Source organism: Ranitomeya imitator, chromosome 2 (assembly GCF_032444005.1).
Source record: "Ranitomeya imitator isolate aRanImi1 chromosome 2, aRanImi1.pri, whole genome shotgun sequence".
NCBI lineage: Eukaryota > Metazoa > Chordata > Amphibia > Anura > Dendrobatidae > Ranitomeya > Ranitomeya imitator.
Genome location: NC_091283.1, coordinates 108,352,882 through 108,371,776, shown reverse-complemented (window position 1 = coordinate 108,371,776; position 18,895 = coordinate 108,352,882). Strand labels below are relative to the sequence as shown.

The following is an 18,895-nucleotide window of genomic DNA, read 5'->3' as shown; positions in this document are numbered from 1 at the left end:
CATCCCATCGGTTTTGCTCCCTCGGTTGTCTCCTTCTAAGAAAATTTCTGTTCCGAAAGGGCCGTTTGTTATATGTTGGGGCCAGGATGGGAAAACCTTTCTTTTTATCACCTGCTTTTTGCAGGATGTCGTCCAAAGTCTCTCCAAAGAGGAATTTACCTTCACGGGGGATTGAACACAGTTTGTGTTTAGTTTATAAATCCCCCGGCCAGCTTTTTAACCATAGGGTTCTACGTGCCGCATTTGAGAGAGCTGCTGATTTAGATGTTAATTTGATGGAGTCGGCTGAAGAGTCTGCCAAGAATGCCGCGGCTCCTCTAATCATAGGGATGGACTCTAAAATTTTATTCCTAGGGACCCCATCTCTAATCTGTTTCTCTAAGTTGTCGACCCAAATCATTAAGAAACGTGACGTACATGCCGCTGCTATAGTTGGCCTTAAGCATCCTCTGGCTGACTCCCAGGCCCCTTTATGAAAGGTATCTGCTCTTTTGTCAAGAGGGTCTTTCAAGGTTCCCATATCCTTCGAATGGTAATGCGAACTTTTTCGAGGCCTTAGCTACCGCAACATCGAGTTTGGGGGCTTTATCCCACGAGACCGAAGCTTCTTCTTCAAAGGAGTATTTCCTTTTAATAGAGGGAACTGATGCATTTTTCCTCTCAGGTTTCTCCCACTCCTTCTTAATTAACGTTTGAATATTTTCATTAAGGGGAAATACCTTACGCTTTTTTTGGGAAAGACCACCAAACATAATGCCCTGTACCATTTTATCAGGACGAGGATCTAACACCCCCATCGTCGATCTTACAGCCTTTACAAGGCCGTCAACCTCATCTAGGGGGAAGCAATGACGACCCCCACTTTCACTGTCTGAAGAGGAGGGGGATGAATCTTGCGTATCCGAGTTTTTACTCTCGGAGCTAGAAGAGTCTGAATTTCTATCAGGAGCTGATTTCTTAGTAGATCTCCTGTCGCTTTTAAGGGAGTTAAACACCGTCTCAACCTCCGCTTTAATTACAGAGCGTAACTCAGAGGCGAAGTTCGGGGTCTCCTCACAGAGGACTCGCTCAATACAGGAGTCGCATAATTTCTTCTCCCAGGACTGTGGTAATGCTTTCTCACATAAGGGGCATGTTCTATTTTTCATCTTCCCCGTTCTCTTCCTTGCCTAGATAAGGGAGAAGGGGAACCCCGATTACAAAAAATGAGCTTTCACGAAGATCACTCACCAATCTGACGCAGCCACAGGTACCGGTTCTGGAGGATGGGTAGGATCCTGAGGTGTATGATCTGAGGCCGGCCGTAGGTTTACCGCACTGGAACTACATGGTGTGGAATGGCTACTGGATCGGGAACTTCGGTTGCTTGCAGAAGTTCTCTTCCCCTGGGCATCTGGTTTATGGCGCTGACGATGGCGCTGCTGCGGTGGCGGCTGGAGCTGCTGATCGCTGTCTTCCATCTTGGAACAGCATGAAGCAAGGGTCTGTCAAGCGCACCTTCTTTTTAAAGGGTGGCGCTTGGCCCCCTCCCCCCGTGGCTGCACTGTTTGGGGGAAGCGCTTTTTTTTTTTTTCTTCATTTCTAGCCACTGCGCATGCGCGCGCAGCCAGACGACCCGGAAATGAAGGATTCCGGTTCCGGGGCAGCGCCATCTTTGTGTAGCCATTTACCTCACTGCCCCCGAACCGTAAGTCCCTCCACTACTTCCGGTGCGGCGCCATCTTGGATCCTGGCGTCCTTCGGCAGTGTGCTGGAGCGCTCCAACTCCTATCCGGAGTGGCGGCGGCGCTTCCCCCCGCTCACGCTTCCAGACCCCTCGGTCGAAGTCGTGGCGGCCTCGGATACCGGACCAGCCGTGGCAGGGGCCTCCCCGCCGCCAGAACTCGGACTGGCCGGTTCCGGATCTTCGCCAGGTTAGTCTTCCGGTCGTTCATGCCAGGTACCGTCCGAGAAGGTTCCCCGTCAGGGACAGGAAACCAAACTGATGCAGGGGAGAGGTACCGCCCTTTTATCCTGTAGGTTTCCTGTCCCTGAAGGGCGGATCCCCTCTCTCTGGTAGTGCCGTCATGGGCGACTGAGAAAACTAAATTTCCGAGCACTAAAAGATACTCAGAGGTCACCCGAGCGTGCTCGGGAAATCTCGAGTAACGAGTATATTCACTCATCACTAATCTTTACCTAATACACCTTCAAGTTTACTCCATACACCCACTTCTCATATCAATCTGGTAGAAGAGGAAAGAAGATTTGTTCTGCTCCTGAATATCTGGTTCACAGAGAATTGCCTGGATACAACTTTACAGGTGTTTTCCACTAATATTGATGACCTATCCATCACACTGATTAGTGGCCGCTCCCAGATACTGCAGGTCACCTCCTATTCATTCGGATAGGAACTAATCCACAGTATCGGGGGGGAGATTAGATACTAAATGCGAGGAAGCTATGGTGTTCTGCTCTAGCTGCTGCCAAAGCTCATTGGCAGACAATCCGTGGAATAAGGAACTTTAGACCTCAATGAGTTGATGACCTGACCTAAGGATAGGCCACAAATATCAGAATAGATGAAAGATATAAAAGAAGGACTAACTATTTACGAAACCTTAAGTTGTGAGAAGCATTCGGTCTGGATAGGATACCAAGTGTTACAATTTACTGACAGCGGCAGAAATAATGTGAGGCTTTGAACTAAAATATATATAAAAATGAAATCTGAACCCTCCATATGGGAACCTAAGTCCTTCAATATGTTAGGTACAGTAGGCAGAAGGTCAGCAATAACGTAGAAATGACTGCATCTACCGCATCAGCACTTGGCTGAAGACTTTTCATGCTGGGATCTAACTGGAGAATCTCTAGTACAAACTATATTGCTGAACAAATGTCTGCAGACAACAAAAAAAGACCCTTTTAGACATTAGGTTCTCTTTAAGGCCCATTTAGATGAGCCAACCGCAGCTGGAAAATGATCTATATAAAATTTGATCGGTGGCCGCTTAATGACATGCTTAGGATGACCAGATTTTAATGCGCGTTCGCAGCATTATGTCCGGTTTACACAGGACAACATGCTGCAGGTAGCAATGATTTTAACGCTGGCATGAACAATCTAATCACCGGTCATACAACGGTTTTGCATTTTGTTCACTGAAAGGGTAGAAAGGAGTACAATAATGAGGTTCTGCAGACAGCAATAAAGCATGGTGGAGGGTTCTGCAAGCTTGAGGATGTAGTTCTGCCAATGGCATTGGGTATGTGGTCAGGATTAATGGTGTCTTCAATTCTGAGAAATACAGGCAGAAACATCTCCATCCTGCAATACCATCAGGGAGGTGTGATTGGCTCCAAATGTATTATTCAGCAAAAAAAATAACCAAGCATAAAGCAATTGTCATTAACTATCTTCAGCATAGAGAACAAGTAGTTCTGGAAGTAATGATATGGCCCCCACAGAGCCCAGATCGCAGTCTGTTTAGGATAACACAAATAGCCAGAAAGATCTGCAGAAGCCTAAATCCACAGATCTGTAGATAGATCTCCAAAATGTTTGGTTTACAACAACCTCCCTGCTTTGTTACTTTATAAACTATGCGCAAGTGTATCTAGAATAACTGATGCCGTTTTTGAAGGCAAAGTCAACAAAGTGTTGGTGTGTACCTAATCAGTAACTTACAGGACGTGGCAAGTACCAATTACCGGATTTCATTTCTTTGGCTTGCCAGACATTTCTAGCATAATCACTTTGGTTAAAGAGTAACTTTGAGTTTGCAAACCATTTTCATTTGATTTATTTTGTTGTCCCCCCACCACCACCACCCAGGCATTTGTAACTAAGAGCCACCTGTATTTGGGGTCCCTTCCACTGCTGAAAGAATCGTTTTTATTATTTGCCCTCCATACCTGTAGTTTGTCAGGGGGGCATGTCTTTCCCCCCTGACGCAGACGCCTCACAGCCATCAGTCATTTCCTCCTTTCTTCTGGGCGCCGCCTCTTCAGCGTTCAGTTATGTCCCAGGCGCCTGCACTGTAATTTTTTTTCTCGGGCATGCTCAGTTAGCACTGCCCTTCCACTGACATCACATGAGGTCTTCATTCTCACGCCTGCATGGACACGCGGCCCAAGATCCCACCCCGCAGTCTCGGATTTATTCACACTGCGGGGCTGGGACATAACTGAATGCTAAGGAGGCGGCGCCCAGGGGAAAGGAGGAAATGACTGATGGCTGGGAGGCGTTTGTGTCCAGGGAGGAAAGACATGCCCCCCTGACAAACTACAGGTATGAGGGGCAAATTATAAAAACGATTATTTCAGCAGTGGAAGGGACCACAAGTAAAAGAGCCACCTTGACAGAATGCAGCATTAGTGCTGCACAAGTTGGCTCTTTTAATTACAAACGCCAGGGAGGGGGGTGGGGGGGGGAGAGGGTGACAGGTGCCCTCTAATTTCCTCAGATCAGTGGGGGTCTTGGTTCTGTCCAAATTATGCCTGGGATGTGTGCAGGTCAGGAGAGCACAGCAGAGACTTTCTATTGAATCCGTACTATGCTGTGCGCTTCTCTCTCAACTGTGTATTTTTCAGGGGGCCCAGGTCCAAGACCCCCCCACCAATCTGAAGGAAATTATAGAAAAAACAAAATACAAGTTTTGCAAAGATTTACTTTACAATTCCATTCTATAATTCGCCTACTGATGCTTAACTAGCATTATACTAAAGACACCAGTCTTCTATTAAAAAGAAACTGTCAGCAAGATAGTCCTAAGTTAGGCTTCTTTTACACATACCGTGTTTTTTGCGAGTCTTTTGCGGGTCTTTTTTGCAGGCAACAATTTTCAAGGTCTGCCGCAATAACGGACCGCAAAAAACTTGCGAATCGCCATTTTCCAGGTTCCCAATACTATAGCAAAAGTTTTGGGAAAAAAACGGCAGTCTGCAAAACCTGAAGTGATGGCGCATCGCAAAAACAACCTTCCGTTGATTTTGCGGCCCCATTGATTTACAATGGGGGCTGTGTCTGTAAGCTGTGAAAAAGATCTTTTTTCATGGCCGTACATAAAGTCCTCACGGCCATACGGCCGTACATAAAGCCCTCACAGCCACACGGCGTGCCGTGGAATTATTGCGGCCCGTATTTTTTTTGCGGCCCCACAGAAATCTATTGAGGCCGCAAAATCACGGCAAGTGTAAGAGAAGCCTAACCTACAGACAATGTCAGTTTGGCGTTGTTATACTGATGATACTGCGCAGACGCAGCCATTTTACTGCAGCGGAAAAAAAAAAAAGACTTCATAAAGATGGCACCTGCACAGTAGCATCTATCAGAACGCGGGAGATACTACAGCACAGGCGTGGCCACCTGTGCCATTTCATTTGAAAAAAAAAAAAAAAAACCTATATGTCTAAATAAAACAAAAATATACACATTATCCTCTTTAGGCTATGTGCACACGTTCAGGATTTCTCGCAGAAAATTCCTGAGAAAAAACGGACATTTTCTGCAAGAAATCTGCATGCGGTTTTGCCGCGGTTTTTTCTGGACATTTCCCAATGCATTTTGTGCAAAATTAATGAACATGCTGCGGTTTTTACCACGATGCGTTTTTTTTCGGAAAAAAACGCATCATGTGCACAAAACATGCGGCATTCATTCTAAATGATGGGATGCTTATTGTATGCGGTTTTTTAGCATTTTTATCGGGAAAAAACGCGAAAAAACCGCAACGTGTGCACACAGCCTTATGCTATAGCGCAAGCACCACCCTGATGAATGAAATTTTTTAAACCATAATTGTATGCAGTATGTAAAATTGGGAGCAGGTAACTGAGGGAACCGTGATCTATCACAAGCTATACAGAAGCATATTTAAAGGGAATCTGTCACCCTCAATAATAATAATAATAATAATAATAATAATAATCTTTATTTTTATATAGCGCTAACATATTCCGCAGCGCTTTACAGGTTGCACACATTATCATCACTGTCCCCGATGGGGCTCACAATCTAGAATCCCTATCTGTATGTCTTTGGAATGTGGGAGGAAACCGGAGTGCCCGGAGGAAACCCACGCAAACACGGAGAGAACATACAAACTCTTTGCAGATGTTGTCCTTGGTGGGATTCGAACCCAGGACCCCAGCGCTGCAAGGCTGCTGTGCTAACCACTGCGCCACCGTGCCGCCCACAATATCGAAGATGAGCTACGCCCACCAGCATCAGGTGTTTATCTACAGCCATCTGGAATGCTATAGATAAGCCCCCGATGTATCCTGAAAGATGAGAAAGAGGTTAGATTATACTCACCGGGGGGGGGGGGGGGGGGGCAAAGTACGCCGGAGCCGCAGCATGACTACAAGAAGAGGACATCAACGTAAAAAGAAGATGGCAGGCCCCAGACCGGACCGCGAAGGGACCGCCCCTGGGTGAGTATAATCTAACCTCTTTTTCTCATCTTTCAGGATACATCGGGGGCTTATCTACAGCATTACAGAATGCTGTAGATAAGCCCCTGATGCCGTTGGGCTTAGCTCATCTTCGATTTTGGGGGCGACAGGTTCCCTTTAAGCACAGCACCACAAAGTCTGGCCCGCAGCTGCATCAGTGTTTGACATCTCCTAGCGACCTAAACAGCTGCAGCGATCGGCTCGTTGTCTAAATCGCTGCAGCATCGCTTAATGTGACGGTACCTTTAATCTTATTCCAGAGAAATCCACATCATTCTTAATATGCAAATGAGCTGTTATAGGGAACCTGTCACCCCCAAATCAAAGGTGAGCTAAGCCCACCAGCATCAGGAGCTTATCTACAGCATTCTGGAATGCTGTAGATAAGCCCCCCACGTATCCTGAAAGATGAGAAAAAGGTTAGATTATACTCACCCAGGGGCGTTCCCGCTGCGGTCCGGTCCGATGGGCGTCGCGGTCCGGTCCAAGGCCTCCCATCTTCTTACGATGACGTCCTCTTCTTGTCTTCACGCTGCAGCTACTGTGCGGGCGTACTTTGTCTGCCCTGTTGAGGGCAGAGCAAAGTACTGCAGTGCGCAGGCACCGGGAAAGGTCAGAGAGGCCCGGCGCATGCACACAGCAAAAATTTGCTCTGCCCTCAACAGGACAGAAAGTACGCCTGCACCGGAGCCGCAGCATGAAGACAAGAGGAGGGCGTGATCGTAGGAAGATGGGAGACCCTGGACCGGACCGCAACGCCCATCGGATCGGACCACCCCCCAGGTGAGTATAATCTAACCTTTTTCTCATCTTTCAGAATACATCGGGGGCTTATCTACAGCATTACAGAATGCTGTAGATAAGCCCCTGATGCTAGTGGGCTTAGCTCATCTTCGATTTTGGGGGTGACACGTTCCCTTTAAGATCTATGGGCCAGACACGGATTTCCCCGAGTATCAATCTTTAGAGCCAATTTTAAATGAAAAGGGAGAATTACCAGTGTGAGACATGTAATGACTGACAGTCTGCTCTCCTGATCTCACTGCAGTGCTGTGCACAATTTCATGATTATAACAGTACAACGGAACTAAATTGTCTCATTACAAACACATATGCAGTTGTAGCTCTCCTCAGAGCTGGAGCTCTACTACACTGCGCCCACACTGACTGCCTGTGATATGGAAGCTGCAGAAGTGTTCCTTGCAATTTAGAACAGCTCAGTGAGATCAGTAGAGCAGACCAAGTCATTACATGGCTCACACTGGTAACTCCCCCTTTCATTTACAGTAAGCTTTGCAGGGAGATTCTCAGGGAGATCTGTGTCTGGTGGATAGCTGGCAGCTCATTTACATATTAAGAAAAGCATGAATTTCTCTGGAATAAGACATTGGCTTAGTTATTAAGGTATCCTTTTTTTCAGCTTTCTATGACCTACATGCCCATATAGACAGCTTAGGAGGGTTGATGCTTCTGACAGATGCCCTTTAAATACACACTGATATGGAAGAAGAAGACATCGCAAAACATTTTTAATAAATATGTTTAACAAAATAATTATCCAGACTGACCGCAAGGGCCCAAACTTATAACCTCACGTGTGTCTACAAGGCTGTAAATTCAGGATAAAATTCCCGGGATCAGTCCAGGGATTGCAGTCCGCATACAGACCATGAAGTTGAAGTCTGCCTTTATGAACCAGGCAATAGGCTTGGTACAGATGCCTACACAAAAATTCAGGACAGTCACATCTGCAAATTGCTATTTTTGTTAACTGAGTATTCCCATCTCCAAGATCCTATCCCAATATGTAAGAATAGCAGATACCTACAATTAGAAATGTAGGATAGTTCTCATTCACCATGTTGCTTACCCCATGTGCAGGGCATTGGGTCTCCATGTTACGTCCACTAGCAACTAACGGTCATTATACAACTACCCAATCTACTGCAATGCTCTGCACATAGAATGATTAAAAAAAAGCGAATCAGAAGAACTTTACTACATTTCTAATGGGATACATTGGCTAAGAGACTGACCAATCACAAGTAGGCAGCAACACACCGGAAAAAAGAACATGCTTATGTTTCTCGAAGTGTGAGATCTATAATGTTAAGACAGCCCTGATCTCCTGGTTCATGCTTGAGCATAATTAAAAAGTGCTGGGCAAGCACAGATGACTCTCACCTTCATACCAGGGCATTATATGAGGAGAGCAGGCTGTCATATGTCTCACAAGTGTAATTACTCACACCTCTACCTCATCTCAGGCAGTGGATGGGAAGGGGAAGTACAGTAGAGGTGAGAGTACTATGAAAGCTGATGGAAGGGTTTGTAATGTGACAGCTAAACTCAGCTGCCCCCCACACAGACCTTTTCGGAAAGATGTTGGTCATCTGTGCGCTACTCATAGCACTTTCTAATGACGCATGAGGTTATACCCAGGAGATCAGAGTGGTATCAGTACATCTCACACACTGAGAAACCAGTCCTAAGCTATTGTACGGGCGAGTTCCTTCTACAGTTTTTTGCTGCCTGCTTATGATTGGTCAGCATCATACAGGGACAAGTACACTCCTGGAATAAAAACGATCTGATACCGTAAGTCCAGGTGGGTGCTTAAAAAAAAAAAATAAAAAAACAAACTTTATTCCACTCTGTAGGCACTATTACATTGTGTTTCCTGTTCAATAAGAAAAAATTGGTGAAAGGCCCTCTAATTCAGAAATCACCTCTAGAAAGTGTTTGGTGGTTCATAATAGACATCAGAACTATTTCCTAAAACATGGTAAAAAAAAAACACCCCAAAATACATGGCTATAAAGTACCCCACAATAAGAGAACAGAGGAACCCATTACAAGGGTTTCAATGATGATCATACAATGGAAACAAGCAAAATTCTGAATGAGTATTGTTCCATTGGTTAAGATTAAATAAAATCTCACTATTGATGGGTGTAATAAAGGACACTACACAAAGACGGTCACTATAAATGTATGAAGTCAGCATTGATTATGCTTCCCCCCAATACCATCTATACACAAGAATATGTAGAAAGCCTGGGTGCTATGTACACCAACAATAAAAAACAAATGTGTATCATCCTACAGAAATAATCACAGGACAGAACAAAGAGGGAGATCCACAGTGACAAGGATAACAAATATCCAGGGGATTACTGAGCAGTGAAGTATTTCCTAATGCTTGCACTTCATTTCTGTGACCAAAGCTGATACTAAATGCTAATACACTGAGGGTCTCCGGTAAGAATTCCCCTAAACGGCGCTGAGGTTACACATCACAGCACAACCACTTCCTTGCAGAAAGTCTATTTTTCAGCATCTGCTGAACCACAGCCAATCCTGCTATTCCTGATGTCAGCCCTTTCCTCTGGCTGGTAGGAGCTATGGCGGTGTCCTCATGTTTCCTCCCCTCCTCGCTTCCTATAGTGACAACAAACATGGACTTACACAGCTCCCATCCCCCAACTCAGCTAGACAAAACACTTGTCAGCTCTCACCAGTCTACAGCATACCTTCACCCTATACCGCCTGCACCAGCGCCACCTCATGTGACCCCTCCGCTGGGGGATGTGTACCATCCTGGCATTTCTTTGTTTGCCAAACTACATGAAATCTGACACAGCAGATGACAACTGTACATACACAGTCCCCTGTAGAGTGGGAGCACACAGATCCAAGAAGGACCTATAGTCCTGGACAGCTCATACATGCGAGACAATAGAGGTGGCTACAATCATGGACACCTCATACACACACACACATATATATATATATATATATATATATATATATACATACACACACATACATACATATACATACATACATATATATATACATACATACACACACACACATACGGCAGCTCTTTATTCCTAGTACAGTGTATACATGGTTGGCCTAGTCATGTACTGATAACATGGCAGCCATTGTATACAGACCCGGCTGTATGATAAAGCCGTGCACTGCGCTGTGGACAGTGTTGGAGATATATAAATCATGCATAGCAATATAAATATATTATGGGATCAATTGTTAAAACGGACACCACGGAGCTGTGCCAGTGACCGGTCCCAACTGTACACTCTACGGGGCCGCACCGGTGACCGGTCCCAGCTACACACACACTATGGGGTTGTACCAGTGACCAGTCCCAGCTACACACACACACTAGGGGGCTGTACCGGTGACCAGTCCCAGCTACACACACTACGGGGCCGCACCAGTGACCGGTCCCAGCTGCATACACACCATGGGGCCGTACCGGTGACCAGTCCCAGCTACACACACTACGGGGCCGTACCAGTGACCGGTCCCGTACCAGTGACCGGTCCCAGCTGCATACACACCATGGGGCCGTACCGGTGACCGGTCCCAGCTGCACACACCATGGGGCCGTACCGGTGACCGGTCCCAGCTACACACACTATAGGGCCAGATCAGTGACCAGTCCCAGCTGCACACACTATGGGGCCGTACCAGTGACCGGTCCCAGTTACATACCCACACTATGGGGGCGTACCGGTGAACAGTCCCAGCTACACACACTATGGGGCCGCACCAGTGACCGGTCCCAGCTGCACACACCATGGGGCCGTACCGGTGACCGGTCCCAGCTACACACACTATAGGGCCATATCAGTGACCAGTCCCAGCTGCACACACTACGGGGCCGTACCAGCGACCGGTCCCAGCTGCATACACACCATGGGGCCGTACCGGTGACCGGTCCCAGCTACACACACTATAGGGCCCTATCAGTGACCAGTCCCAGCTGCACACACTATGGGGCCATACCAGTGACCGGTCCCAGTTGCGCACACACTATGGGGGCGTACCGGTGACAGATCCCCACTACGGTGCTGTACTGGTGACCACTCCCTGCTACACACACTGGAGCTGTACTGATGACCCGTCCTCAGCTGTACACACTATGGGGGCGTACCGGTGACCGATCCCCGCTACACACTATGGCGCTGTACTGTGACAGCTCCCTGCTACACATACACTATGGAGCTGTACCGATGACCAGTCCTCAGCTGCACACACACTATGGAGCCATACCGATGACCAGTCCTCAGCTGCACACACACTATGGAGCCATACCGATGACCAGTCCTCAGCTGCACACACACTATGGAGCCATACCGATGACCAATCCTCAGCTGCACACGCTACGGGGCCTGTACTGGTGAGACCGGTCCCAGCTGTACACGCTACGGGGCCTGTACTGGTGAGACCGGTCCCAGCTGTACACGCTACGGGGCCTGTACTGGTGAGACCGGTCCCAGCTGTACACGCTACGGGGCCTGTACTGGTGAGACCGGTCCCAGCTGTACACGCTACGGGGCCTGTACTGGTGAGACCGGTCCCAGCTGTACACGCTACGGGGCCTGTACTGGTGAGACCGGTCCCAGCTGTACACGCTACGGGGCCTGTACTGGTGAGACCGGTCCCAGCTGTACACGCTACGGGGCCTGTACTGGTGAGACCGGTCCCAGCTGTACACGCTACGGGGCCTGTACTGGTGAGACCGGTCCCAGTTGTACACGCTACGGGGCCTGTACTGGTGACCGGTCCCAGTTGTACACACTATGGGGCCTGTACTGGTGACCGGTCCCAGTTGTACACACTATGGGGCCTGTATCGGTGACTGCTCCCAGATACACACACTATGGGGCCATACCGGTGACTGCTCCCAGATACACACACTATGGGGCCTGTATCGGTGACTGCTCCCAGATACACACACACTATGGGACCATACCAGTGACCGGTCCCAGATACACACACTATGGGGCCATACCAGTGACCGGTCCCAGATACACACACTATGGGGCCAGACCGGTGACCGTTCCCAGTTGTACACACTATGGAGCCATACCGGTCCCAGATACACACACTATGGGGCCATACCGGTGACTGCTCCCAGATACACACACTATGGAGCCGTATACACTACGGGTCTGTACTGGTGACCGGTCCCAGATACACACACACTATGGGGCCATACCGGTGACTGCTCCCAGATACACACACTACGGGTCTGTACTGGTGACCGGTCCCAGATACACACACTATGGAGCCGTATACACTACGGGTCTGTACTGGTGACCGGTCCCAGATACACACACACTATGGGGCCATACCGGTGACTGCTCCCAGATACACACACACTATGGGGCCATACCGGTGACTGCTCCCAGATACACACACTATGGAGCCGTACCAGTGACCGGTCCCAGATACACACACTATGTGACCATACCGGTGACCGGTCCCAGATACACACTATGGAGCCGTATACACTACGGGTTTGTACTGGTGACCGCTCCCAGATACACACACTATGGGACCATACCGGTGACCGGTCCCAGATACACACTATGGAGCCGTATACACTATGGGGCCATACCGATGACCGGTCCCAGATACACACACTATGGAGCCGTATACACTATGGGGCCATACCGATGACCGGTCCCAGATACACACACTATGGGACCATACCGGTGACCGGTGCCAGATACACACTATGGAGCCGTATACACTACGGGTCTGTACTGGTGACCGCTCCCAGATACACACACTATGGAGCCATACCGGTGACCGGTCCCAGATACACACACTATGGGGCCATACCGGTGACCGGTCCCAGATACACACTATGGGGCCATACCGGTGACCGGTCCCAGATACACACACTATGGGGCCATACCGGTGACCGGTCCCAGATACACACACTATGGAGCCATACCAGTGACCGGTCCCAGATACACACACTATGGAGCCATACCGGTGACCGGTCCCAGATACACACACTATGGGACCATACCGGTGACCGGTCCCAGATACACACACTATGGAGCCATACCAGTGACCGGTCCCAGATACACACACTATGGAGCCATACCGGTGACCGGTCCCAGATACACACACTATGTGACCATACCGGTGACCGGTCCCAGATACACACACTATGTGACCATACCGGTGACCGGTCCCAGATACACACACTATGGAGCCATACCGGTGACCGGTCCCAGATACACACACTATGGAGCCATACCGGTGACCGCTCCCAGATACACACACTATGGGGCCATACAAGTGACCGGTCCCAGATACACACTATGGGGCCATACAAGTGACCGGTCCCAGATACACACACTATGGGGCCATACCGGTGACCGGTCCCAGATACACACACTATGGGGCCATACCGGTGACCGGTCCCAGATACACACACTATGGGGCCATACCGGTGACCGGTCCCAGATACACACACTATGGAGCCATACCAGTGACCGGTCCCAGATACACACACTATGGGACCATACCGGTGACCGGTCCCAGATACACACACTATGGAGCCATACCAGTGACCGGTCCCAGATACACACACTATGGAGCCATACCGGTGACCGGTCCCAGATACACACACTATGTGACCATACCGGTGACCGGTCCCAGATACACACACTATGTGACCATACCGGTGACCGGTCCCAGATACACACACTATGGAGCCATACCGGTGACCGGTCCCAGATACACACTATGGAGCCATACCGGTGACCGGTCCCAGATACACACACTATGGAGCCATACCGGTGACCGGTCCCAGATACACACACTATGGAGCCATACCAGTGACCGGTCCCAGATACACACACTATGGAGCCATACCGGTGACCGGTCCCAGATACACACACTATGTGACCATACCGGTGACCGGTCCCAGATACACACACTATGTGACCATACCGGTGACCGGTCCCAGATACACACACTATGGAGCCATACCGGTGACCGGTCCCAGATACACACACTATGTGACCATACCGGTGACCGGTCCCAGATACACACACTATGGGGCCATACCGGTGACCGGTCCCAGATACACACTATGGAGCCGTATACACTACGGGTCTGTACTGGTGACCGCTCCCAGCTGCACACACTACGGGGTGACACAATGGATGACCCGTCACACACTTCACTCCGGAGCGGCCATTCATTCCCGCTCCCTCCCGGCCCGCACTTACTATGGGTCATTGGTGAAGCGAGGCGTGCGGGGCGGCTGGTACCCGTACAGATGGCAATACAGAACATCGAAGCAGAAGCAGCACATCTCAGCCGAAACCACCATCTTCCGGGATCCGGGGCTTAGACTGGAGCCACAGCCCGGAGAGAGAGTCCCGCAGCCCGGTGATAGGCTATTACCACAAGCCAGGCCGTTCACCCGGCTGCTTCCACCAGGCCCGCTCCCGGAGCCTCCCAGACCCAGCTCCGCCCCGCGGCACTGGCTCTCCCCGCTGCAGTGCGGGCCACCGGGACCCCCTGAGCCAGACGGCGGAGAGCTGGACAGTTTCTGCTTCTTCACCCCGCAGCAGCCCGCCGCCATCTTGGAACAGTCTCCCACGCACCGCTTCCGACCCATGCTCCGGGCGTCCTCCTCCTGTGCGTGGTGACGTCGAAACGCCCGGACTTCGTAGCTCCGCCCACCGCTGTCAGTCACACGGATTGTAGCTCCACCCACTGCTTTTTATAAGTGCTTGATTGGCAGGACGGAGGACGCGTCAGTGTGGCTCCGCCTCCTGCAGCTGGATGACTGACAGTCGTGTAGCCCCTGCAGAGAGAGACAGAGGGGAGGAGGGTGAGTGCAAACAGCTGACAGAGACAACACACGGGGCGGGGCACGGAGCGGCGTGCTCGTGTCTGTCAGGGGAAGCTCCATTACATTCAGTCATCACACAAAGCATTAGCTGAGCCGGGGAACTACAAGTGCCAGCATGACCCCTGATTCTGAGCACATGGGGCCTCATTCATCATTTTCAGTCACTTATTTGTATTCGCTGATGTATTTTGCACCAAATTTTGAGCAAAATCATAGTCTTTCTGCCTTAATTAACATCCTTAGTGCAAAAAAGCACAGATTCCGCTAAACAATTGTGCCAAAATTCCAGGCGCACATAAAACCACCACGGGGGAGGAGTTCACTTGCACCAAAATTGTTGCGTCTTTTTAAAAATTCACAATTGATGAATCAGCCAAAAACCTGATCCACACTCCCAAATAGAAAACAGGTAAAACAAAGAAACTAGATGTTAAAAAGTGAAAACAGGCGGGAAATAACCCAAATTAGACAAAAATAGGCACAAATGCCTCACCCCCATAGTGTTCTAGAGTGATGGCGTAATGCTAGGATGGGTCATCATCAGGGGCCTAACAATCCCGGTCACAGAGGGGGCGGCCATGACCCATGCTGGCCCACCGGATGAAATGTATTGCAGTGCAGAGACCCCCTGGGTCCTTGCACTGCAAAACATGCTGCCAGCCAATCAGAGGCCAACATCTGCATTTTTATAGGATGGACCAAGGAGCTGGCACATTATACCAGTAAGGGGCCCAGGATGGGAGTATACATTACTGGAAAGGGCCAGGATGGGTATATTACACCAGTATGGGGGACGTTATTAGTGGAAAAGGCCAGGATGAGGATATTACCAGTATGGGGATGAGGATACACCAGTATGGGGATGTAAGGGGCCCAGGATGCAGGACATTATACAAGAAAGGGGCCCGGGATGGAGGATATTATACCAGAAAGGGGCCCGTGATGGAGGACATTATACCAGAAAGGGACCCGAGATGGAGGATATTATACCAGAAAGGGGCCCGTGATGGAGGACATTATACCAGAAAGGGGCCTGGGATGGAGGACATTATACCAGAAAGGTGCCCGGGATGGAGGATATTATACCAGAAAGGGGCCCGGGATGGAGGACATTATACCAGAAAGGGGCCCGGGATGGAGGACATTATACCAGAAAGGGGCCCGGGATGCAAGATCTTATACCAGAAAGGGGCCCGAGATGGAGGATATTATACCAGAAAGGGGCCCAGCATGGAGGATATTATACCAGAAAGGGGCTCGGGATGCAGGACATTATACCAGAAAGGGGCCCAGGATGCAGGACATTATACCAGAAAGGAGCCCGGGATGGAGGACATTATACCTGAAATGGGCCCGGCATGGAAGATATTATACCAGAAAGGGGCCCAGGATGCAGGACATTATACCAGAAAGGGGCTCGGGATGCAGGACATTATACCAGAAAGGGGCCCAGGATGGAGGATATAATACCAGAAATATTATACCAGAAAGGGGCCCGTGATGGAGGATATTATACCAGAAAGGGGCCCAGCATGGAGGACATTATACCAGAAAGGGGCACAGGATGCAGGCCATTATACCATAAAAGGGGCCTAGCACGTAGGACATTATACCAGAAAGGGGCCCAGGATGCAGGACATTATACCAGAAATGGGCCCGGGATGGAAGATATTATACCAGAAAGGGGCCCAGGATGCAGGACATTATACCAGAAAGGGGCCCGGGATGGAGGATATTATACCAGAAAGGGGCCCGGGATGGAGGATATTATACCAGAAAGGGGCCCGTGATGGAGGATATTATACCAGAAAGGGGCCCGGGATGGAGGATATTATACCAGAAAGGGGCCCGGGATGCAGGACATTAGTGCAGGATGGGGGACATTATTACATTCTGAGGAGAGGTGGAACACATTTCTTTTTAGGATTTAGAATGCTACAAGGGCTAATACATCTGAACAACTTGCAGGTGGGGGGCCCAGGTCCCCTTAAGTGTTAATGACCACTGTTCAGGCACAAACACTGCTGGGTCTCTGCACAGTCTGAGAAATGATGCTGATGGCAAGCATGGCTAACAATCATGTTACACGCCATTTTTCACAGTGTTCTTATGTGTGATGTGGAATAGAATGGACATTAAGTAGTACACCTGCAGTTTCCAGTGCTGACCCTTTCTATTTAAATTTGAGTATTGACTGAATTATCACGAACTTCACATGTCACACAACACACTGCCCCTTATCATTATCTGGAAATACAGTGATTAATCAAGCAAAAATTTTAAAACAGTGTTTTATTTTGATGATTATTATTACGACTGTATTCCATTATCCTTCTATAGTTTTTCAAAACACTTTTTCGGTGATTCCTTTGTATCTCCGTTCATACTGCACCCACACACACAAATGATACACCATTTGAAAGGCAAACTTGCACCCTTCAGCAAGAAAATAGCCAAACAAACCACACATCCATGATGTGATCACAAACTACACTTTAAACATTAACTTTCATAAACCTGCATTAAGGAAAAATGACCTGCAGGTGGCACCACACTACCCCAAAGCATACTACCACAAAGCTGAAACAAATCCTAACTTTTGCCTTGGGGGCTTTCCAGCTTGCCGAACTCCTTGTCCAGCCGATTTCAGGCAGGTGCATACAGAATATTTCCTATATATGTGGAAGTAGAATAAAAGTAAAACTTTACATGTTTAAGACTTCAGCTTTATAACTGAAGATATAAATGAATGCAGCCTAAAAGGAGCCAGGCAGGTTCTGAACCATCAGATTTTCCGTATTATTGGACAGACATTGAAAAGTCTATTTTCCTTCTAAGGTTGCAGCTTATTGGTGGCCTGGAGTCACCTCTGGTTCCGAGTAAAAAACTGCAGCATTGACATAACTCAGACTGTATATTGTTTCTCGATGGGAGAGATTGGTGGAAACAACCTTGCAAAAATAAAAAAAAATAAAAATACAACCGTAAGGAAAAAAAAGTAAAATAATCTGCAGATATTACTTTTTTTTTTTTTAAAAAAGAGATATTCCCAATTATTATACAATTATGTAAATACGCTCAGTTATGGGGTCAGTTCTCCTTCCTCATTTTTACTATCAAAGTGGCACTGCTGTACAGGGAGCTGCTCCGTTCACATACAAACGGCTGTGTTGCACTTCTCTACACTGCAGATAAATGGCAGTGCTGCCGTGGAAGGGAAAAAATGCTGCTGCCCCTGTTCATTTGCAAGGTCCTGACAATCAGACCCCTTCTGATCAGTAAGTACAATACCATTATGTTTAATGTTGGGGGGAGAATCTCCTTTAGGCTGGAGTCACATACAACGTATCAAAAAATCGGTCCGTTTTACACGGACGAGAATTGCAGAAATGTTCCCTGAACAGTGATCCGTATGTCATCCGCGTGCAGTGCGAGGATGCAATTTTCTCACATGTAAGCATCCGTATGACATCCGTGTGACGAGATTTTCTTGCTGGCTTGCAAGATGGACATATAATGCATCCATGGGCTCAAATATTCGTGAAAAGCAAAGGACCAAACTTTTGGTCTGTACTGTATATATATATATATATATATATATATATATATATATATATATATACATGAGCAGGTATAAGAAAGAAATGCGGCACTCACCATCTGTCTTCAGCTAAAAATGTCCTTTATTTAGCACTTATATCTTCACAAACATGCTGCAGCATCGGCGGGAGTATACGAGGGAGCGGGGGAGTG

The 18,895-nt window shown here is 48.5% G+C and overlaps 1 protein-coding gene across 2 annotated transcripts in view; it reads right to left on the bottom strand.

Annotated features, from left to right (window-relative positions):
• Positions 1-18,895, bottom strand: part of AMMECR1 (AMMECR nuclear protein 1) — a 345,797-nt gene that overhangs the window by 88,516 nt on the left and 238,386 nt on the right. For both annotated transcript variants that reach the window (XM_069747131.1, XM_069747132.1), the window contains exon 2: positions 14,511-15,094. In XM_069747131.1, the coding sequence (XP_069603232.1) occupies positions 14,511-14,905 (395 nt within the window). In that variant the 5' untranslated portion in view covers positions 14,906-15,094. The remainder of the gene's footprint in view (positions 1-14,510; positions 15,095-18,895) is intronic.